Genomic DNA, 21,790 nt, shown 5'->3' with positions numbered 1-21,790 from the left:
GGTGCGAGTTCATGCAGACAATGGCGATTGACCAAACGTGCGTCAGTTGCGTGGGAGGGGGTGCGTGGGAGGGCATGCGCCCAGCGTACCATGGACAGGGATTTTGTGTGTAGGAAGGTCGAGCTGGCCGCAAACGTATGAACAGATGATGATCGTCAAGTGATGTACAGCTCAATTGTGAGGAACGAGAACGAAGATGTCTGAGTTTCGAGTCGTCCGGGGGCGTTTGTCGGCGACGAGCGCGATGGAGTGCTACTTGCTAACGACGAGGCGGTGGATCTACATGAAGGAGAGGTCGTAAGGGATGTTTAGTGTGTAGACCGCGTCACGACGTAAATGACGCAGATCGCTGGAAGCTGAGAGTGGTGTACGGTTACTCGTCGCTGAGATCGCTCAGGTCGCTGAGCTCGCTCGCCGCGCTCTCCTTCGTACACTCGGCGTCATTATTGTCCTCTGGTTCAAACTGAAGTTAGCTTGGTGAACGGATTGTTTTTCGGTGGGCGGCTTGTTGACTCACCCTCAGGGTGTCGAACAAACACTCGAGGGCCGTGTCCTCGTCCTGGTCAGGTTTTGTGTCCCAGCGCGCTCGCCTTAGTTCAGCGACGCGCTCCGCCTTCTCCTCGTCAGATTCGACCTCTACGCGGGCAAACTCGTTCTGGGAATCAGTACTGAATCATATCTCGATACCGACCGCAAGAGTCATCGTAAATTCTTGATGTGCGATCTCCGCCGACTGTCGTGGCGCAACGTAGCGTCGCGACTCTCTTACGTCGTTCACTGGCTTTGCTGGGAGATGAGCGCAATACAAGAAAAGGACTTACCGGCCCTGAACCGGCACAGAGGACGAGCAGGTCGTCCCGCACAAACTTCGAGTCGCCCGTGATCTCAAGTTCTATCCAGTCAGACTCTTGGACGTCAGGCGTCCCCTCGAATCTAAAGCCCCTCATCCCTTTCTTGATCCGGGCGTTGACTGGCGCGCGCTTGCGCGCCAACAAGCACGGGATATCGTGCAGGTTCTCACCGCCAATATACAGGCAGGAATACTTGCGATCTTCGAAAACGTAGGACTGCACGTTTGTGACGAAGCCGAGTGATCGGAACAGCAAGTGAATGTCCGCGAACAGCTTGCCGTGCCAGGCATCGGCCTGCACGAGGGAATATGAATTAGTAATGGGGTTATATGTCCCATCCGAGTCGAGCAGACCAGCCGCGAGACGCAGACGAACGTCGCGGCTATTAAAGAGGTAAACGGCGGGGATTCGTTTGGTGTCATTCTGCGGTCCCTTGCGGTCGGGAGGGGTGATGATGCCGAGGTTCTGCATTATGCGCAGAAGACGGTTCCGGCTTGGGCGTCGCTCACGAAAGCCTTCTGTCTCCTCCTGGCTGGCCGCCTCGACCTCGCCCTCAGCTGTGATGATGGCGTCCGTCAGTGTTTCGGCCTCCTGGGGGTGCAGATCACCGAAGGCGGTCTCGTCGAGGTGAAGCCGCCTTAACGAGTCGGCCAGACCGTCTTCGCCTGGAACGGAGGTCGTTTCGTCGGCAGCCTCGTAGTTCTTGTCCTTTCGGCTCTCGACCTCGGAACCCTCGTCCTCGGAGTGCTCGCCATCAATCTCTCCTCGTGCTGCCGGCGCAGCATCGATAGAGTCAGCGTCGACGTCGACAACGGTGACAACGCGTTCATAGAAGGCCTGCTCCTGCGCCAGCATCTCCTCTTCGTTCATCGCGGGTGCGGGGCCGTAGTCGAGGAGGCCGTCCTCGAGCTCATCTGTTCTCGTCCCGCACCACTCGGAGCCGTCCGGCAAAAGCCAAATCCATCGTCCCGCGTCATCCTTCGATTGCGTCCTAGTCCACCCACTGGCCACACGCCGCTTGTAGATCGATACGTAGGTCTCGCGTTTCGGCGGAAGGGGGATGTCCATGCTGTCTGAGGCGGGCGGGAGGGCGCCACCAGGACGCATGATGGTCGCGAACGCGATGCCGTGTTGCCATGAGAGGTACATCTCCAATCTGGCAGCGTTGCGGGCAAGGAACTTCATGATGGGGTCCTCGCGGCTGTTGAACACGCGGGTATCGTACCTGGACCCGTCCCCCAGCCAGAGGCCGAGGAACATGGGGTCCACGGGAACCGGCTGCTCCGGATAGTCGACAGACTGAGACCGATGGAGTCGCCACTTGGGGGCCTCGTCCTCGGTCATGGCGAGATGGTCGCGAACCATCAGCGTGTGTCCGGTGGTGAAGACTTGCTCGTCCGCAGTAACAGGCAAGTCGTATGGCATCGGCGCGGCATCGGGCGGGAGGTCTAGAGTCGGCGGGCCCCGAAAAGAGAACGCTTTCGTGAAACCTTTCTTCTTGCCTCGCGATCTATCGGATGATGGCTGAACGACAACGCGCAGGCTGGGGAGGCCGTTACCTCTCTTCCTCAAGCGGATGCCAGGCAGCGAGGAATCAACTTGAATTTCGGCCTGCAGATTGTAGCCTCTCGCCACGAGCTCCTCGAGCCTTTGCTCCAGGGTAAAGATGGAAACCCCGACCTTCCTTGATTTCCTCGCCTCCACCACCGCCGCCTGCAGCGCTTCTTCCTTAGAGGTGAAGTACTGGGGGTCTACGCCTTCGGACGCGCAGTACTTCTCGTTGCCGTAAACGAACTTCTTCTCCACCATCTTTCCCTTCACCCTCTTCTCGACGTAGAAGGCTCCCGCCCGAGGTTGGAGACCTGAGGTGCCGAAGATCTTGTTGACCAAGGTAGTGACTGCCGAGGACGATCTCGGGACCGAGAAGTAGTACTGCAAGAGCTTTCCCATAACGACCTGAAAGGAGGCGCTCCCATCATACTCGACGGTCGGGTTCTCTTCACCCTCGGTAGTGACGGGTGGGTCGATTTGGGTGCCGAGGGCAGCGGCCAAGCTTGCGCGAGCGCCCTCGAGTGAGACACCTTGCAAGGCTTGCGAAACGCCTTGGATGGCTCGGGGTCGTAAGACGGATAAGGGGGTCATCTCTCCCACGTGAAGAGGGCGGAGACTCGAGGTGTCGGTGCCTCCTCGGTTCTTAAGCCTCATCTTAACTAGACGCCCCCGTCCCTTTCGCACCGCTGTCACTGTTCTCGGGCTGCCGTCCGGACCGACGACCTCGTCTCCGACGGTTATTTCAGAAAGGGGAGTGGCTCTCCTTAACCCATACTTGAGGACTGGCGTATCGGCGCCATATCGAGCGCATGCTGCGACGTCGCCATGATCAGACATCCTGTGGGGGAGGTGCGTAGAGTTGGAGAAGATGAGAACGTGCGGCGAAGTCGAACGAGACCTCGGGTGTGAGACGGCGGCGAGCAGATGCGCGGCGCGGGGGAGCCGGAAAGCTGGGAGAGTGGAAACGTTGGTGAAGTACGATGCCTGCGAGTTGCGATGACGACGAGCGAGACTGAGTACTTCCACCGCAGACTCGAATGTCGCTGACCACTCCAAGTCTCTCCAACCATTCGCCCTCTGAGACCACCATCTCGATTTTGATCAGCGAGCGCGGTGAAAGCAAGCACCGAGACATAAGATCGGCGTGGCAGCGTCTCCAACCCGGGGGCGCAGCTTTCCCCTTCGATTCCAAGGGACATGAAGCCCATTGCTGCACGAAATGAACAGCGCACGCGCACAACGTGTAGGTCGCGATGTGTCGCTAGTTGCAGCACTACGGTACTCGCGGTACAAGGAACAATTGCGACATACTTTGTGAGGGGCCCCGCGACATCGGCAAGTTCTTAGTCTCAAGATAACTGATACGGGTCCAGGTCCGAAATCTGCTGCCGTCGTCCATCTCTGAGTTGCGCAAGGCGCCCTCAGAAAGCTTGGCGCAACAACCTAAGATCTTCGAGATGAGGGGCAGCAGATGCAACGCGTACAACTGCTTCCAAAAAGCTCGATGGCGCTGAACTCGCCGAGTTGACGAAGCGTCGTTGTTGCTCACTTGCGCATTGGACACGAACTGATCAGCGGCACTGCGGACGCCCTACCCTGAGCACCGCGGTGCCAGGCCTAAGGCCTGATGTTTGTGACCACACTGACCGATCTGGCCGACCTTGGTCTGGCCGAGGGAAGGTCGTCGCGCGGCTTGACCCAAAGCAAAACTGCTGCAGGCGCTTAGGCAGCAGGCAGAGGGCAGGCCTGCGATGGCCCCTCGGTGGCCGCTGGTGGATGGATGTCTTCGTTTTTAACAGTACACTCATCTCAAGACAGCATCATCTCAACCTCCCACCGCGACTGATCACCTGTGAGTAGCTCACCTCATCCATTCCTCGCTCAGACTGTGCTGATGTTAGACAGTCAACATGTCCCACCACCGCGAGCCGCTCTTTTTCTCCGCCTCCCTCTCGCCCTCGCCCGAGCCGGCCGCCAAGCGTCCTCGCCTGGCGGAGGCTGAGGTGGTGGCTGCCCCCATCGAGACCGAGACCGAGGCTGCTGTCCCCGGCACGAGCGCGAACGCGAACGCGAGATCTATCGAGAACGAGAACGAGAAAGCGGACGGCAAGCTCTACCTCACTTCACCTGAGGTCGAAGAAGTAAGTTGTGTTCGAAGAGGGGTCGAGGTCCAGTGTAGCTGACATACAGGCTGAGGAGGTGCGCTCCATTTAGTCACTTGCCCTGCTAACATCCAGGAGCTGATGAAAACGGTTGCCCTCATCCGCAGATACAAGAAAGCTGGTCTGAGAGCCCCCAACGACATCTGGACAGTAAGTATGAGAAGACGGGTTTCGCTCACCTCAGCGTCTGTCCACCCAGTTCTATGCTGTCGAGCGCCTCCTGGAGCCTCTCCGCCAGGAGCAGCTGGCCATGATGCAGGAGAAGAGCGGCGGTGAGAAGATGGACGTCGACGATGAAGATCTCGGCAAGCACACGGCGCAGAAAAGCAGCAAGGGCAAGGAGAAGGCGAAGCCCACAACTGTGGCGAAGGGCAAGGGAGTCGGGAGGAAGAAGGCGAGCGAGAAGTAGTTCTTGTGAATCCTGCGTTGTAAGAGAAGCATTGTTGTATCATTCAGGGATCAGGGTATGTCATGTATATCAGTGGGCTTGTACCGTGTGAGCCTCGTGTGGGCAGCGAGCTGTAGCTTGATGATCGATAGGGGGAAGCGGCGTGAGGGTTGTTGATGGTGGTGTCTGCAAAATCGGCTGTTAGTGACCAGTGGACCAGCCGCCATGTAGCAGCGGAGTAGGTTAAGTCGTCTGCGCCCTTCTAATGGTAATCCCGCGCTCTGCCGATACGGATATGGGCGGAGACTCTGGGATCTGGGAGAGAATGCAGTAAAACGGCCGTCTCACAGATGCGGCTTCGCAAACGTCGTGTTCGCCCTCGCGAGCCTCCACTTCCCACGTGGCCCAGGCACGGCGTCATGTCGATTCCTGCCAGTCGCGAAAGTCAGACGCGTCGAAGCAGTCATAACAACAACGACGCCGACATGGACACCCTGGCTACCGGCCTCGGCGGCGAGGTGACAGACCAGGTGATTGCGTGAGTACCCCGTATCTGTGCCACTGACCACAGCTCGGGCCATACCCGCCCGCAATGGATCCTGAAGACGCTGCCGCTCGCGCAAGTCAACCCTGGTGCCGAGGAGCCCGTCGGCATGTCCTCGCTCGTGTCGCTGTGTCTCGCCTCGCTGTCGCATTCCTTCCACCTCCTCTCGGCAGCCGACATGGCCGTGCTCCCCGCACACCTCGTGCCCAAGCTCTTCACCCGCCTTGCGAGCGATCGCGGGTACGACCTCCGGGATAACCGCGATCCGCGCCCCGATGCCGCGACGCTGTGGGCGTTCTCGGCGCTCGCGGACCCAGTCAAGGCGCGGCAGATGCCGACGTGGACATTGCAGCTGCCACAGGCGACGTTGCTGCAGCAGCTGGGTGGTTTCGACCGGGTGGACGAGAAACAGCACCCGCTCGTCGCGCTGCCGAAGCTATTCACGGCTATGCGGCCAGACGCGAGGTTCCTGACGACGCTGAGGCTCAAGGATCTCGACGACGCAGGGCTGCAGGCACTGAAACACCTTCCCGCATTGACTGTGCTGGACACGCCGGCGGGCAAGTTTGCAGACGACGGCGTGCGCCTCCTCGCCGCCGCGACCAGTGTGCCCGAGCGAAGAGGGGCGTGGGGGCTGAGAGCGTGGTTCATGACGGACTGCGTGCGTGTGACGGACCGGAGCATGCGCGCTCTGATCCGCTTTGGAGGGCTGGCGCTGCTCGATCTCCGCGGCACGGGGTGCTCCCCCGCGGCCATTGGGAGCTTCAACCGCGCCAACAAGGCCTGGGACGGCGGGGCCGACTTCCTCCCCGTCACTCCCGGGCTTAGGGGGCTGTTCGCCATCGACGAGCTGGACGGCGTGCTCGAGAAGCTGTGCATGACATTGCTTGCTCCGGATGTTGCGTTACCTACGGAGGTGCCGGAGGGCGAGCGGACGTACCTCTCGCTGCACATTGAGCCGGCCCTACATGACCTGGAAGACGCATGGACACACCTCCCCCGGCGACACAGGGTGCAGCAAGCGCGCGCAGCCTACAACGGGGACAAGGCCTTCAACGCCGCGCACGGGCAGCTGTGGGGCACAGGTGTGTCGAAGATCCACGACGAGGCACAAGACTTCCGACGGCGCGTCAAGACCGCGCTCGAGCTGCAGGCCGAGGACGAGTACGCGCAGTACTGCGCGGACAACGGGCTGCCAATCCCGAAGTCGCGGCAGGAGAAGGCATACGACGCCGCCGTGAAGGCACGCAGGGAGGACAAGGCGGCGAAGAAGCGGTGGATGGAGGGCCGTGTCGCGGGCAGCGGGCGGATGACGGCGGCGACGATGGGCGGGAGCAGCTGGCGGCACACGGGCCGGATTGGCTCTGTCGTGCCGGAATCCGAGGCCCAGGTCGAAACGCAACGCGAGCTGGAGATGGAGGCGGCGTCGGCGGACGAGCGCAGCCGGCGGTTCGCTGCTGTCGCTGCGGCTGATGCGGCGGAGAGGAAGGCGCGCCGCTCCAAGGCGCTCAGCCAGGCGCAGGCGGAGAAGAGCATGCAGGGCAACAAGCAGCTGATGCTCGTGCGCATGCTGCCCGAGGACTGGCGGGACTTGCGCTGGATCCCGGCGCAGAAAGAAGCAGTGCCCGCCTCGCAAGAGGTCGGCATTAAGAAGCGCGCGGACGCCGGAGAGGCAGTGTACGACCTGCTCGCGAGCGCGGGCATCGTGCTCGACGAGGAGGCGAGCTCTGAACAGCCAAGCTCCCAGCCGCCGGTCGCCAGTTCTCAACCGCTGCTTTCGTCACCAGCACCAACACCACGGGCACCGAAGACGCACCCGTTCTTCAAACCGCCAACGAGCTCGTCGCCCGCACCGCCGTCCTCCTCGCAGTCGAAACGGGCCAGCAACCCATTCGCGAAGGCCCCGGCCTCGTCACAGGCGTCCCAGGCGTCGCAGGGGGGATTCAACCCCTTCAAGGCGAAGAGAAGGGCCGAGGTGAACTCGCAGGGCGTGAAGAAGCTCGCACCCGTACTCGGTGAGAAGCGCAGACTGGAGCCTAGCCAGAGCCAGTCGAGCCAGCCGGGCCAGGCGAAGAGAAACGTGTCCCGGAGGCTGTAACTGTATGTTTGTATTGGCGTGTATGCAGTACCTGTGTGTACATGTATGGGTCTGGCTGTAGCAGTGGCAGTAGGGCCCGGCCATGTGGGGCAATTGCTTGGGTCGTCAACTAGAGGTACGGCTTTGACTCTGGAAGCCAACGAGGAATGAGCAAAGCACACGCCTTCATCGAAAGCAGGCGATTCTCGGTATGGACCGTTGCCCAGGAGCGAGGGTCTCAGGCACTGCCGGCATGCCATGGCGACAGTTCGACAGTGAGGGTCATGTGTACTGAAAGAGTGTGTTCCGTGGCGCTCACCTCACAGCCATTGTTTCGTCTTCTACCTTCAGCGGCTTCAGCGGACAGCGGCCACCGGCTCCATAGCCTTCTCCACATCTTGCCGCCGATCCCCTGCGCTCATGCGCCTTATACACAGTGCCGCCTTTCCGCCGTTTCCTGTTGCTCTTCCTGCCCCGCTCGGAAGCGGGCTACCACGGCGTTGATGTTGAGCACTCGGAGAGTTCTCAGTCACTTCGTCCCTGAGAACTCACTCACACAAATCACCCAGGGGCGTATCTGATGAAGGTGCGGCGTATCTGATAAGGGTGCGTCATTGGCTTGGCTGAACGACGCTCACGGTCACCGCGTACGCAGGGGCAATCTGACTCTAATACGACGCGCCGCGGCTGATGAACCAGTCATCGAACGTCCGTTGATTTGTCAGGTGAGCGTCGAGCGCTTCCCGGCTAAAGCTACCGCGAACGACGGGTTCGTGCGAGAGTGCGATCTGGCGAGCGCGGCCGAGCGCTTCCCCCATAAGCCTCTTGTTTTACGGCGTGAAGTTGGGGGTACTGGTCGCACGTCGGATGATCGGTGGCTCGCTGCGCTGGATTCGCTCCCAGTCGTCCGGGTGGCGGGTTCGAATGTGAGTGGCGAGGGTGATGCCCTGCCCGACGCCGACGGCTTTGGCGCCCAACTTCATGCTGGTGCTGTTTTCGGTGCGCTCCCACATGACATGGCCGACATCATGCAGAGGGCACAAGGCGCACCAGCCATGAGTGCTAGCGAACGCGAGCAGACGGTTCCGGTCGTCTTGACCTTGAAGCAGCTTTGCCTGGGCGCGGAGGTAAACGGCTCGTGCCGTTGCTGTCTCCGCTGCATGATGGACATGAGCGCCGACGCCATCCTCCCATACGTGGACCTCGGTTGAAGAATCCGCTGGTATCGAGTCATCTGGCGACTTGTACTTGCCACCTCTGCCGTGGTTCTCCGCATCGTCAGGCCGGTCGCGTCCCCGCCCGGTCCCTTCTCCTTCGCCATAAACCGGAAGCTCTCATGATGGGATGCCTGGGTGCGGGTTGCAGAAGTGCAATTCGCGAAACGGGTCGACGTTGGTCGGTCGTCTCGGAATCCTGCCCCTGTCGTCAAGCAAGTCTTCGAGAGGTCGGGAAGGGTACGGGATGTCCAGCTCGTTCTCCTCGAGAGGCAGATCAGCCATGGTGATCATCTCGGCCTCTTCACTAAGGTCCATCGGCGGCCACAACTGGTCAATCTCGCCCCGCAGGGTCTGCTGCCCGTGCGAGTCGAGCACAAAAGGTAACGACTCGCGCATCTGGTCCAGCACCGAGCGAGAGCATTCCACGTCCAGGGCGGTCCCGTCATACCGGGCGCGCTTGATCGCGTCCTCATCGACCGTGATGGCCCTGTCTCGGCGGCGTCGAATGAGACCGTCCCGCGCCACCCGAACCCTATCCCTCATCGCGTACACCTCTGATTGTGGCACGGCCCACGTCCGGAACTCTTGATGCTGTGTGGTCCGCTCCTCGAGCGGTTGTGATTGCCAACCATCGCTTTGGACGGGTGAGCGTGGGAGACCTGAACTGAACCGAGCTGACGGTGGATCAACTTGGCCAATCGGCCAGTCGGGCTCGGTAATCGAGCAATAACGCGAGGTTTCGGAGCAGGTCTCAGTGCAGGTATGCCGGTCGATCGGCGCGCCGCCTATCACTGTGCCTGTGACGGGATTAGGAAAAACCTAATAGACTTCAGGGTCGAATATAATCATTCAAAATGCTCTTATAATTCGAAAATGCATCCGCATCTCGACACATTTCTGTGTCTTTTCTACTACTTCTTAGGCGGGTTGTAGAAGATCTTACGAGACTTGAGACTGGCCCACTTTGACCTTTTGACTACGACCGAGAGGAGGGTTAACGATCCGAGCAGAATAACTGCCTGGAGACCCATCTTCTTACGCTCATCGTGCTCGGGCTCGGCGGCCCAGTTGAGGAACTGAGTGACGTCCTTGGCCATCTGCGAAGTGGTGGCGGGGGTGCCGTCGTCGTACTCGACAAGACCGTCGAAGAGGGTACGGGCCATGGCGATCATGCCTCCGGGGAAGTAGGGGTTGTAGTTCATGCCCTCGGCGACGGTGACACCAGCGGGAGGCTCGACGTAACCGGTGAGGAGGGAGTAGATGTAGTCCTGTGACGATCAGCAAAAGTGCCACATCGTTGCGCCCCCAAGCCGTGCCTGATACTCACAGCACCACCGTGGCGGGCCTTGACGATCAGCGAAAGGTCAGGGGGAAGACCACCGTTGTTGGCGGCACGGGCGGCCTCCTCGTTGGGGTAGGGAGCGGGCATGTAGTCGGCAAGCTTTCCCCTGGAGGACGTTAGCTACGGTTCCGATTGGTTGGTGTCGGTTTCATCATGGGAACACTCACGGGCGGTCGAAGTACTCTCCCTCGTCGTTGGGTCCGTCCTTGTACTCGAACTCGGCGGCCATGGCCTTGGCCTCGTCGGCAGTGTAGGAGGTGCCGACAAGGTTACGCCAGGCAATGCGGTCAAGCGAGTGACAGGCGGCACAGACCTCACGGTAGACTGGCAAAAGTCAGTTCCGAATCCTTCCCTTCACCTCTAATCGCTCATGCTCACCCTGGTAACCACGACGGATCGAAGCGTGGTCGAAGGTGTCGAGCCATCCCTTGTTAGGCCAGGGGTACTCGGCGGGGTGAAGACCGACCTCGGCGGCGGTGTTGGCGGAAGCCTCGGTCAGGAAGGGGTTGCCGTAGAGGTGCATGTACCAGGCGGTGGTACCAACAGTGACGGCGGTCGCACCGGCGAGGGCAGTCTTCGAGGCCCAGAAGGGAGCCTGAGGCTGGGGCATCGACGAGGCGAAGCGAGCCTGTTGCGGGTCAGCTAACGTTCCATGTCCAGTTGCGATTCCTCCATCTAGCCGAGTTCCCGACCACGACTGATTCCGGCTACACAGACACAAGCGAGCACGATAACAACGTCGGCACACATTCTCCCTGCGCACATCGCCCTCGCCGCAACGTCACTAGTCCGCCGCGGCGGTGTTGCACGGGCTCTCTCGACTCAAGCCATCGGAGTTGCTCCTGAGCCAATGAGGCCCGACGGATTTCGATGTGCCGTTGCTCTTTCCGTTGCTCGTTGCATGATCCGTGTTTCGCGCTCGCTCGTCGTTGTTGATGCGTACCTTGCCGAACTGCGCCCGCGAGGCCCTGGTAGCGATCCGGGGGAAGGCCGAGGAGAGCATGGTGGTGGGTATGAGTGGGGTGGAGTGGTCTGGTCGAGATGGACCTTGAACTCTTGCTTGCTTGCAGGCGTCCACTGTGAGTGAGCCTCCGAGGACACCCGCCTGGGGGACGCTCCGGTTTCTCCGTCTATGTGGCACGTAGGTCAGCCCCGCGTTTTCATTTGCCAGCCCGCCTGGTGCTGGGCGTCTCTACGGCCAATCCCCTCCTCCCAATTTCAATGCACGTGACCAGCGCTGTTACACACCGTAGCGATCTTCCGACATGATGCATGCAACTCATGCTCTCGTATCCGATGTGCATCACAACACTTTGTATTCTTTAGTCTCACTCGATGGCCCAGCCTATGCATTCGCTAAGCCATGCGAACCGCCGAAGTCGGGCAGATTATCACGTCACCGCTGTCATCAGCTGAGAAAATACGATGATTGACAGTCGTACAACATCGCTCCAGCAGAAATGTTGATCGAGGCGACAGGACCTGATATGCAGGCAGTGACACGGTGACAAAACACGCCTCTTTGGTGACAGCGGAACGAATGTTGTTGACGGACCCTCACAGGACAAGCCCCAGGGTTCCGTTCTGCTCCGGAGCCCCCAAGCCCCGCCTTCCTGGTCGATCTGTGCTGCCTGCGTATCTATGTTCCGCGCGTATGATTCCAACCGCTTTTCTAGATCAGGCGCTCATTCACAAGCATTTGCGCTGAGAACGATGAACACTTCACATGCACAGATGCTCGTAACAGAGTTCACGATGTTCTACTCAGGCAAGAGCAGTTGCTGCGGACACGTGGTCACCCCGAATATTGCAAGTCGGATGAGGGTAGCTTGGAACGCCTTATGGATGCAAGCTGGAAGCAAACCCCACAGGCTTCGAAGAGTGCAGAGAGTGGTGCAGTCGCAGAATCATACACTGGCGATCGTCCAGATCCGGCTGCGAGTCAGCGGTCGTTAGACAATGACGGTTGATCGACATAAGGCTAGGCGCAAGGGCAACCTAATGCTTGCAGCTTCCTCCATCTCCCAGATTGAAGCCTATGTGCTCAAGTCCAAGGAGAATCTCGCACTACTTGTGTGACAAGCTCCTCGCTTCGCCGCGAGTATCGAAGACGAAGGAATCGCAACGGTTGAACTACGCACCGTTCGTTATCTGCGGTGTGCCTGATAGTGCCTGACAAAGATCCTTGTTCGCTCCCCTCACATTCCAAACATGTCAACAACCGTTCCCTCAAGCTGTCTGCACCTGCAACCACCTCTTCTGCCACTTCCGCCGAACCATGTCAAACCACCACTCGGCGAAGGCGCGGCACTACGCCGCCCTCGCGTCGGGAATCAAGAATCTGAACTCCAACCTCGGCGAGACGGAGGAGCTCTTCGGCATGATGAGCCAGCAGCTGCTGTACATGCGCCAGCTAGCCATCACGAACGGATCACAGTGCGTCTTCCTTCCCTCTGAACCATTCTGTTTAGGCTGAAAAGGCGAGATGAGCTGACCTCAGATTTATGGCCGTGTCACGTCTTCTGGATAACGAGCTGAACGAGGTCACGGCTCAGGCCCAGGCTCAGCAGCAGCAACAGCAAGCGCAGGAGCACTCCCCGTGAGCTGCCAACTGCAGTCACCCACACTTTACGAGCACACGACCACCTGTTGTATTATTTCCGCATGGACTGCACCGCACGAACTATTTCGGACCACTACGAGACGACCTTGCATTGTATACGACTTTTATGGGTTTTATAACGGGCGTGGGGTGGTATGACTATCGACACCGCTCTTGTAGGCGGTTCACAGGGGGGGAATAAGGACAGAAAATGTCTACTACACTAACTTTCTAACTCACTAACGTTTCAACGTGTGGATTTATACTAAAATGAATGACTCGGTACTACTCTCGGCATCTCGGTTGGCACGCTCAAGCAAGGTTTGCGCGCGTAAACTCCTCGCAGCACTGAGCAAGCGAGTCCAGAGTCGCCTGGTCCTTGGCCAGCCCGCGGGCGGTGCAGAGGACGCACTGAAAGAGCTCCATTCGCGTCGCTTGAGGACTCCCGGGCGGAAAGGCGGGAAACTCGGGAAACGTAGGCTCCTTGGTCTCGACAGCGGCGGGCGTGGGGGCGGCGGGAGTGGCGACAGCCTCGGACGCGGGCGTGGCGGTCTCAGCAGGCGTAGGGGCCTGGACGGGCGACTCGGCGCGGGACTCGACAGCGGGGACGGACTCAACCTTCTCGGGCTCGGCGGCGACAACCTCCTCAGTCTTCACCGGCTCCTCAGCGGCCTTATCGGCGACGACAGGCTCAGCGATGGCCTCGACAGGCTTCTCGGAGACAGGGGTGGACTCGATCTTCTCGGGCTCAGCGGCAGGAGCGGAAACGGCCTCAACGGCGCCAACGGCGGCAACGGAGGCGACGGCCGCCTCAGTCTTCACGGACTCCTCAATAACGGCCGGCTCAGCGACAGCCTCGGCGGCCTTCTCGGGAACGGGGGCGGTTTGAGTCTTCTCGGGCTCGGCGACAGGAGTAGGGGCCGTCTCGACGGGGGCGACAACCTTCTCAGCCTTCACCGGCTCCTCAGCAGCCTTCTCGATAACGGCCGGCTCAGCGACAGCCTCAGCGGCCTTCTCGGGGACGGGGGCGGTTTCAGTCTTCTCGGGCTCGGGGGCAGGAGCAGGGACCGTCTCAACGGCAGCGACAACCTCCTCGGTCTTCGCGGACTCCTCAGCTGCTTTCTCAATGAGGACCGGCTCAGCGACAACCTCGACGGGCTTCTCGGGCTCGGGGACAGGAGTAGGGGCTGTCTCGACGGGGGCGACAGCCTCTTCAGTCTTCACCGGCTCCTCAGCAGCCTTCTCAGTAACGACCGGCTCGGTGACAGCTTCGACGGGCTTCTCGGAGACGGCGGCGGGTTCGTCGACCTTCTCAACCGCGGTGGCCTCAGGAGCGGGCTTGATCTCCTCGGTAGGAGCGGGAGCGGCGACGGGCTCGGGCTTCTCCTCGATTTGGGCGGCGGTCTCAGCGGGAGCGACCTCAGGGGCGGACTCAGTCTGCTTCTCGTCGGCGATCGGGGCGGGAGCAGCTTCAACAACGGGCTCAACCTTCTCGACTTCAACAACGGTAGGAGCGGCCTGGGCGGGCTCGTCCTTCTTAACCTCGACGGACTCGACCTTCTCAGCGATAGACTCGACAGCGGGCTCGGACTTCTTCTCAGCGGCGACCTCAACAACAGCAGGCTCGTCCTTCTTAACTTCGGGGACGGGTTCAGCCTTCTCGGCCTCGGTGGGGGCGGGGGCGGAGGTAGCCTCAACAGTGGCCGGCTCGTCCTTCTTGACTTCGGGAACGGGCTCGACCTTCTCGGCTTCAATCGCGGCGGGGGCGGGGGTAGCCTCAACAGTGACCAGCTCCTCCCTCTTGATTTCGGGGACGGGCTCGGCCTTCTCAGCCTCGACCGGGGCGGGAGCGAGGGCGGTCTCCTCAATGGGGATGGCGGGAGCGGCCTCTTCAACCGCCGAGACAGTAGTCTCGGCAGGAGCGGCGCGCTCAACGGACTCGGCGGCAGGGGCAGCCTCAACAACGGTCTCAACCTCGACCTTCTTCTCCTCGACTTGAACCTGGTTCTCGGGCTCCTTCTTCTCCTCGACGGCCTCTTGCGTTACCTCGACGACCTCCTTCGTCTCAACGACCTCCTCCTTCACCTCAACGACCTCCTTCTCCTCGACGACTTCCTTCACCTCCTTAACCTCCGCAACCACAACTTCGTCGTGCTTGGCAGCGACCGGCTCCTCGGTAGTGGTCTCCTCGGGCTTAACCTCTGCAGGCATCGGCTCGGCAGCGGCAGCAACGATGACAGGGGCCTCGACAACGATAGCCCCCACGGCGGGAACCACGTCTGCCTTCTTCTCGGAGACAATGGCCTCCTGGGCGATCGGGGCGGCCTCGGCGACGATAGGTTCCTCCTTGATGGCCTTGACCTCCTCGATCGGCTGCGCCTCAGCGACCTCCTCCTCTGGCTTCTCAGCGAGAACAGGCTGAGCCTCCACAATGGGGACCTCAACCTTCGCCTCCTCAATCTTAGCCTCCTCAACCTTCACCTCCTCAACGACGGCAGGCTTCGCCTCCGCAGCCTCGACCGTCTCAGCAGTGGCCGGTTTCGGCTCCTCGGTGTTGGCAGGCTTGGCCTCCTCACTGACAGTCGGCTTGGCCTCCTCAATCGGCTTGGCCTCCTCGGCGATAGCCTGGGTCTCTACAGCCGCGACAACAGGCTCCTCAGCAACGACCTCGGGCTCGGCCGCGGCGACTTTGGGCTGCTCGGGCTCGGCGACCTTCTCGGCGGCGACAACGGCCTCGGTGACGACGGGCTCGGCAGGGGCAGCCTTGGCGGGGAGAGTCTCGGTGGCGGGCTTCTCGGCGATCGGATCGGTAACCTCCGCGGGGGCAGGGGCGGACTCGATCGGAGTAGCCTCGGTCTTAACCTCCTCGACGATCGGCTGAGCAACCTCTTCAGCGATCTTCTCGACCTTCGGCTCCTCAGCCTTGGAAGTCTCTTGAACGGTGGCAATGTCCGTCTCGGGCTGCTCGACCACCTTGGGGGTCTCAGTAACAGGAGCAGCCTTCTCCTCAGTGATCGGGGCGGCGACGAGCTCAGGAGCGGCCTCCTTCTTCGGCTCGGGGGCGGCGGCGACGGGCTCGGCGACAACTTCGCTCTTGGGCTCCTCAGCCTTGACGGGCTCGGAAACGGTCTCCGTGGCGGGCTCGGCAGCCTTCTCAGCGACAACAGCGGCGGACGCAGCGACAGCGGCAGCAATGCCGATGGGCTCAGCCTCGGCGATCGGCTCGGAGGACTTCTCGAGGACGGAAGTCTGCTCAATAGCGACAGCTTCATCGATGACGGGGGCGGTGCTCTCCTCGATCGTAGTGGTTGGTTCGGCGACGGACTCAAGAGCCTTAGGCTCTTCAGTCTTCGGGGCAGTCTCAACTACGTCAACCTCGACCTTCGCGGCGACCGCATCCTCAACGGGCTCGGACACGGCCTCAACCTTGGGCAGCTCGGTCTGAACAATGGGCTCAAGCGCGGGCTCGACCTTAGTGGGCTCAGGAGCGATAGTGACTTCAGGGACGGGCTCGACGGCGAGCTCAGCGGGCGTCTTAACCTTGGGCTCCTCCGCGGGTGTGGCGATAGCTTCAGGAGTGGCGACCTCGGCGGGCTTGACCTCGGCGGCAGCCTCCTCCGTCTGGACGGCCTCGATTACGGGAGTGACAGTCTCAGCAGCGGGTCTCTCGATGACCGCCTCGGCAGCGGGGGAAGCAACTTGAACGGGCTTCTCCTCCGCCTTGCTCTCGACTGTCTTCTCCGCGACCGCAATCTCAGCGACGCCTTGGGTCTCGACGTCGGGGCTCTGGGCGGCAACGTTCTTAGGAGCCTCAACAGCAGCCTCCTTAGGCGCCTCAACAGCAACTTCGGCAACCTTGGTAGTCTCGACGGCAACCTCAGCCTCCTTAGGAGTTTCAACGGCAATCTCAATCTCCTTAGCAGTCTCGACAGCAACCTCCTTAGGAGCCTCGATAGCGACCTTCTTGGGAGCCTCGATGACGATCTCAGCCTCCTTGGGGGCCTCGATGGCGACCTGCTCAGGCTCGACGACGACTTCCTTGGGAGCCGCCACAGCGACCTCCTCAGACGCCTCGACGACAACCTCCTTGGGAGCCTCAACCGCGACCTCCTTGGGCGCCTCAACTGCGGCCTCCTCGGGAGCCTCGACCGCGACCTCCTGAGGAGCCTCGACGACGACCTCCTTGGGCGCTTCAACTACGGCCTCCTTGGGAGCCTTAACTGCGACCTCCTTGGGCGCCTCAACCGCGACCTCCTGAGGAGCCTCGACCGCGACCTCCTGAGGAGCCTCGACAGCGACATCAGCCTTCGGGGCTTCGGGCTCGACAACCTTCTCCTCGATCTTCAGGGCGATCGGCTCGGGAATAGGCTCAGCGACGGTCGGCTCGGCGGCGGGTGTGGCCTCAGGGGCAGCTTCGGCGGTAGTAGCTTCAGCGGCCGCCTCGGTCTTGGAGGTCTCAGCAGCAATGGGGGCGGGAGCCTCAGTGACCTCTTCCTCGATCTTGGTCGGCTCCGGAGCAACCTCAATCGGCTTCTCGGTCTGGACGGGAGCAACTTCGGCGACCTTCTCAGGGGTCTGCTCGGACTCAGGAGCGCTGCCAACGGGCTCCTCGATCTTGGCCTCGATAACCTTCTCCTCAACGGACGCAGCCGCTGTCTCGGTAGGAGCAGCCTTCTCCTCCGCCAGCGGAGCCTCAGTGACGACAGAGGCAGCCTCGGTGACAGGGGCAGCCTCAGCAATTGGAGGGGGGGCGACAGTCTCGGTTTTCGCGGGCTCCTCGACCTTAGGAGCAGTAGGGGCGGCGGGCTCCTCAGCCTTGACGGTCTCAGACGCGGGGGCAGCGTCGATGACGGGAGCCTCGACCTCCGGCTTAGGCTCCTCCTTGACAGCTTCGACGGGGGCGGGCGTAGCCTCGATGGCAGGGGCCGCTTCGGCGGTCTTGACCTCCTCAGTAGCCTTAGTGTTGACAACGCTAGCGACAGGGGCAGGAGTCTCCGCGACAACTTCCGCCTCAGGGGTGGCGGGCTCGATAGGCTTCTCCTCCTTGGGTACCTCAACAGTCTTGGGCTCCTCAATCTTCACCTCCTCCTGCACGGAAGTGGAAGCGACGATCTTGGCCTCCTCAGCAACCTGCTCGGCGATCTTGGCTTCGGCGATGGGCTCGTCCGACTTGACCTCGACGGGGGCAGCCTCAATAACGGCGACGGCTTCGGGGACTGGGGCAACGGCCTCAGTCTTGGGCTTCTCGGCAGCAAGCTCCTTCGGCTGACTCTCGACTTGAGGAGCGACAGGGGCAGGGATCTCGATCGCCTTCTCCTCAATGACCTGAGGCTCCTCAGGCTTAGTCTCGGCCACGGGCTCAGCAACGGAGACTGGCACCTCCTCCGCGATCTCAGCCGGGGCGACGACCTCGGAAGCTGGGGCCTCGACGGCGGCTGCAACGACCTCAGTCCTCTCCGTGGCAGCGTCAATGGGCTTGGCCTCGGAAACGACCTCCTCCTTGACCTCGGCCGGGATAGACTCAACAGGCTTGACCTCCTGAACAGGAGTGGGTTCCTCGGACTTGACCTCCGCCGGGGCGGCCGCGACAGCAACAGTGGCGGCGGCCACAACTGCAGCAGCGGCGACGACCGGAACGGCATCAGCGGGGATCTCGGCAGCCTTCTCCACAATCGGCTCCTCCTTCGTAACCTCAACCGGAGGGGCAGCTTTGACGGCAGGTGCAGGAGCGGCGCTCTCGGTCGGCTTCTCAGAGACGGACTCCGCAGTCTTGGTCTCGGCGATGGACTCCTCCTTCTTCACCTCAGCAGGGGCGGGCTCGACGGGCGCCGTCTCAATGACGGCAGCATCAGAGACAGGAGCGCTCTCGAGGACGGGGACAGGAACGTTGACAGCCTTCTCCTCGATAATCTCAGCCTCGGAGGCGGGCTCCTCCTTCTTGATCTCGACAGGGGCGACTTCGACAGCGGCGACAGGAGCAACCTCAACTGCCTTCTCCTCCATAGCCTTCGACTCGGCCTCAGGCTCGGGGATAGCCTCCCCCTTAACCTCAGCAGGGAGAACGGCCTCCTCCTTGACTTCAACGGGGGCAGTGGCCTCCTCCTCAACCTGAACCGGAGCAGCGACCTCCTCCTTGGCCTGGATGGGGGCGGAGGTCTCCTCCTTCTTCACCTCCGGAACCTCCTTCTTCACCTCCGGAACAGGGGTCTCGATGACAGGAGCTGCGGCCTCCTCCTTGGCCTCGACAGGGGCAGAACCCTCCTCGTTCTTGACCTCAGGCGTGGCCTCGACGACTGGAGTAGTCTCAGCAACAGGAGTCGACTCGACGATAGGGGTAGCCTCAGCAGCCTTCTCGACAGGTTTCTCCTCCTTCACTTCAGTGACGGCGGGGGCCGGCTCAGCGGCGACAACGGGCTCCTCCTTGATAGGCGCGGGCTCGGCGGCAAGAGCGGGCTTCTCCTCAAGAGGGGCGGAGGCCTTGGGCTCCTCGACGGCTTCCTTGACCTCGACGGGGGCGGGCTTCTCCTCGAGAGAGGCGGCGGGCTTGGACTCCTCGACGACTTCATTGACCTTGATAGGCGCGGGCTTGTCCTCGACAACTTCCTGAGCCTCAACGGGGGAAGGCTTCTCCTCGGCAGCCTTCTCAACAACCTTGGGCTCCTCAACGGCCTCGATAGGGGCGGGGCTAGCCTCGGGCTTGACTTCCTTAACCGCCTCGACAGGCTTGGTCTCCTCAGCCGCCTTAGCCTCGGGCTTCTCCTCGGCGGGCTGAGTGGCCGCGACCGGCTCCTCCTTCTTGACTTCAGCAGGAGCAGACTCGACGGTAACTGCGGCCGCGACAACGGCAGCCGCCGCAACAACCGGAGCAGCGTCGATCACGGCCTCGGCGGCAGGCTTGGCCTCCTCAGCAGGCTTCTCCGAGATGGGGGCGGAAGCTTCAGCAGCCTTGGGCTCGGCGATCTTGACCTCGTCAGCGGGCTTCTCCACCTTGGCTTCGACGACGGGCTCAGCGACCTTAGTCGCGGCAGCGGGCTCCGCAGTCTTAGTCTCGACGACGGGCTCAGCAGCCTTAGTCTCGGCGACGGGCTCAGCAGCCTTAGCCTCGACCACAGGCTCAGCAGCCTTAGGCTCGACCCCAGGCTCAGCAGCCTTAGGCTCGGCGACGGGCTCAGCAGCCTTAGGCTCAGCGACGGGCTCCGGGGCCTTGACCTCAGGCTTGGCAACCTCGGCGGGCTTAGTCTCCTCGGTGGGCTTGGGCGCCTCGACGGGCTTGGGCGCCTCGACAGGCTCGGTCTCCTCGACAGGCTTGGGCTCCTCAACAGGCTTAGCCGCCTCGACAGGCTTAGCCTCTTCACTCTTGACCTCAGCGGGCTTCGCGGCCTCGGGCTCAGTGGCAAGACCAAGACCCTGGGGCTCGCCACCCTTCATCTCGATCTGCATGGAGGAGCGGCGCGAGCTGCGGCGGGAGAGCTGGAGCGAGGAGCGGCGGGACGAAACAGGCGAGCCACATCGGGAGCAGTAGAACTCGCACACGCTGTCGTTGTCCGCGAACGAGACGGGAGTGCCCGGGCGCTTCGGGGAAGTGTTGATCGGCGCAGGTGCCTTCTTCGGGCTCGCCTCGACGACCGCAGGAAGCTCAGCCTTGGGGGTGGCGGGAGTGGCAGCCTCAGCCAGAGGGGCAGGCTGGGGCTTGGGCGTCGCCTCGACCTGGATCGGCGCAGGAGTTGCCTCCTTGGGCGACGCCTCGGTCACGCTCTCGGTGGCAACCTCAACAGGCTTTACAGCTTCAGCGGCAACCTCGACGGGCTTCACGGCCTCAGGAGCGGCCGCAGCGGGGATGAGATCAGCATCCTGGACAGGAGCTGCGGGGGTATCGGCGGGGGAGGAAACGGGAACAGAAACGGGAACGGGAGAAGCGGCAGGGGCGGGGGAAACGGGCGCCTCGGCCGTCGCGGCAGGAGCAAGCTCCTTGATGGGCTGCGCGACGGCCTCGGCGATGGCCTCGACGGTGGTGTCGACGGGGTCGAGGTGCTCTTGGGCGAGTTCGTAGACTTCAGTCTCCGAGTCGGCAACCGACTCGGCCTTGTGGATGCGGACTGGAGTCTCCTGGACGCTCTCCGTTCTGGGCGGGAGCGTCCGGGGCAGGAGTGGCGGCGGCGGTGACTTCCTTCTCGGCGGTGACGGCGGAGACGACGGGGGCAGCAACGGCCGGGGCAGGGGTGGCGGGAGCGGGAGCGGGGGCGGTCTTGGGAGTCTCCTCGGTTACGGTCTTGGGGGAGGAAGACTCGGCGGCGCTGGCGCTAGGCGCGGGCTGGGTGGCCTCGGTGGCCTGGGTGGGCTGGGTCGCGGGGACGGCGGGGACGGCGGTCTCGGTGGGCTCGGCGTTGACAGTAGCAGTCTTGGGGTCTTCAGGCATAGTAGATTTGCTGGGGGGGTGGGGTTGTTTCGACGGACCTCGGAAAAAGGACTTTAGGTGGTCGAACATGGGTGTGTGGTGCTGGTGGTTTTGTACGTGAAGAGAAAAGAGAGGAGCGTGCTAAGATGCACTGTACTTTTGGTGCAAGGTGCTCTGCGAGGTACTGGCACGGGTATGAGCGAGTGCGGGATGTCGGTGCAGTAGCGTGTAAGGTCGTGCAGGTTGAGCAACGCCCGGCGGCGGGAGGCATGAGCGAGGTGTGTGGGCGAGTGAGCAATGGGAAACGCACACGAAATCACAACGACTCGTAGTGATCAAAGCGCACGAGGGTACGAGGGTCGTTAAGCCTGGCTGCTGCGTGCGTTCTGGGCGCGCCTCCTTTGCACCTGCCAGCTGTGCATGCAGCAGTGTGCCTGCCGTCCCAGGCTGGCCAGGCTCTTTCCTGTATGAGGCTCCTGCCAGCGCCGCAACAGATCCCGCGACGCTCCTGCCAGATCCTGTGGCTCCTGCCTGGCGGTTTTCTGACCCAGCCAGGCGAGTCTTTGTGCTTTGATCATCCCCCACATCACTGTTATTCGGTGACGAAAGTGACCTAGGTGACACGCCGTTTCACGCTTTGGCACCCCACGCATTCCCTGGT

The 21,790-nt window shown here is 61.8% G+C and overlaps 5 protein-coding genes across 5 annotated transcripts; 2 read left to right on the top strand and 3 right to left on the bottom strand.

Annotated features, from left to right (window-relative positions):
- Nucleotides 1-373: 373 nt before the first annotated feature.
- A1Q1_04429 (pre-mRNA processing splicing factor 8) lies at nucleotides 374-3,610 on the bottom strand (the record flags this gene model as incomplete). Its single annotated transcript, XM_014322795.1, has 4 exons — nucleotides 374-463; nucleotides 518-655; nucleotides 822-3,479; nucleotides 3,530-3,610. The coding sequence occupies 4 exons, from the start codon at nucleotides 3,608-3,610 to the stop codon at nucleotides 374-376; spliced, it is 2,967 nt and encodes a 988-aa protein (XP_014178270.1).
- A 702-nt stretch (nucleotides 3,611-4,312) lies between these two features.
- On the top strand, nucleotides 4,313-4,973 carry A1Q1_04428 (uncharacterized protein; the record flags this gene model as incomplete). Its single annotated transcript, XM_014322794.1, has 3 exons — nucleotides 4,313-4,543; nucleotides 4,640-4,714; nucleotides 4,764-4,973. 3 exons carry the CDS (start codon nucleotides 4,313-4,315, stop codon nucleotides 4,971-4,973), a joined length of 516 nt encoding a protein of 171 aa, XP_014178269.1.
- A 701-nt stretch (nucleotides 4,974-5,674) lies between these two features.
- Nucleotides 5,675-7,594, top strand: A1Q1_04427 (uncharacterized protein; the record flags this gene model as incomplete). Its single annotated transcript, XM_014322793.1, has 1 exon — nucleotides 5,675-7,594. One exon carries the CDS (start codon nucleotides 5,675-5,677, stop codon nucleotides 7,592-7,594), a length of 1,920 nt encoding a protein of 639 aa, XP_014178268.1.
- Nucleotides 7,595-8,907: 1,313 nt separating this feature from the next.
- A1Q1_04426 (electron transporter, transferring electrons within CoQH2-cytochrome c reductase complex) lies at nucleotides 8,908-11,135 on the bottom strand (the record flags this gene model as incomplete). The annotated part of the gene is made up of 6 exons (XM_014322792.1): nucleotides 8,908-9,449; nucleotides 9,734-10,058; nucleotides 10,118-10,238; nucleotides 10,300-10,456; nucleotides 10,511-10,760; nucleotides 11,076-11,135. The coding sequence occupies 6 exons, from the start codon at nucleotides 11,133-11,135 to the stop codon at nucleotides 8,908-8,910; spliced, it is 1,455 nt and encodes a 484-aa protein (XP_014178267.1).
- Nucleotides 11,136-12,994: 1,859 nt separating this feature from the next.
- Nucleotides 12,995-21,150, bottom strand: A1Q1_04425 (S6 sporozoite-induced protein; the record flags this gene model as incomplete). The annotated part of the gene is made up of 3 exons (XM_014322791.1): nucleotides 12,995-13,082; nucleotides 13,147-20,840; nucleotides 21,001-21,150. The coding sequence occupies 3 exons, from the start codon at nucleotides 21,148-21,150 to the stop codon at nucleotides 12,995-12,997; spliced, it is 7,932 nt and encodes a 2,643-aa protein (XP_014178266.1).
- Between the last annotated feature and the right edge of the window lie 640 nt (nucleotides 21,151-21,790).

Source organism: Trichosporon asahii (assembly GCF_000293215.1).
Source record: "Trichosporon asahii var. asahii CBS 2479 unplaced genomic scaffold scaffold00070, whole genome shotgun sequence".
Lineage (NCBI taxonomy): Eukaryota > Fungi > Basidiomycota > Tremellomycetes > Trichosporonales > Trichosporonaceae > Trichosporon > Trichosporon asahii.
This window is presented reverse-complemented; position numbering and strand designations above follow the sequence as displayed.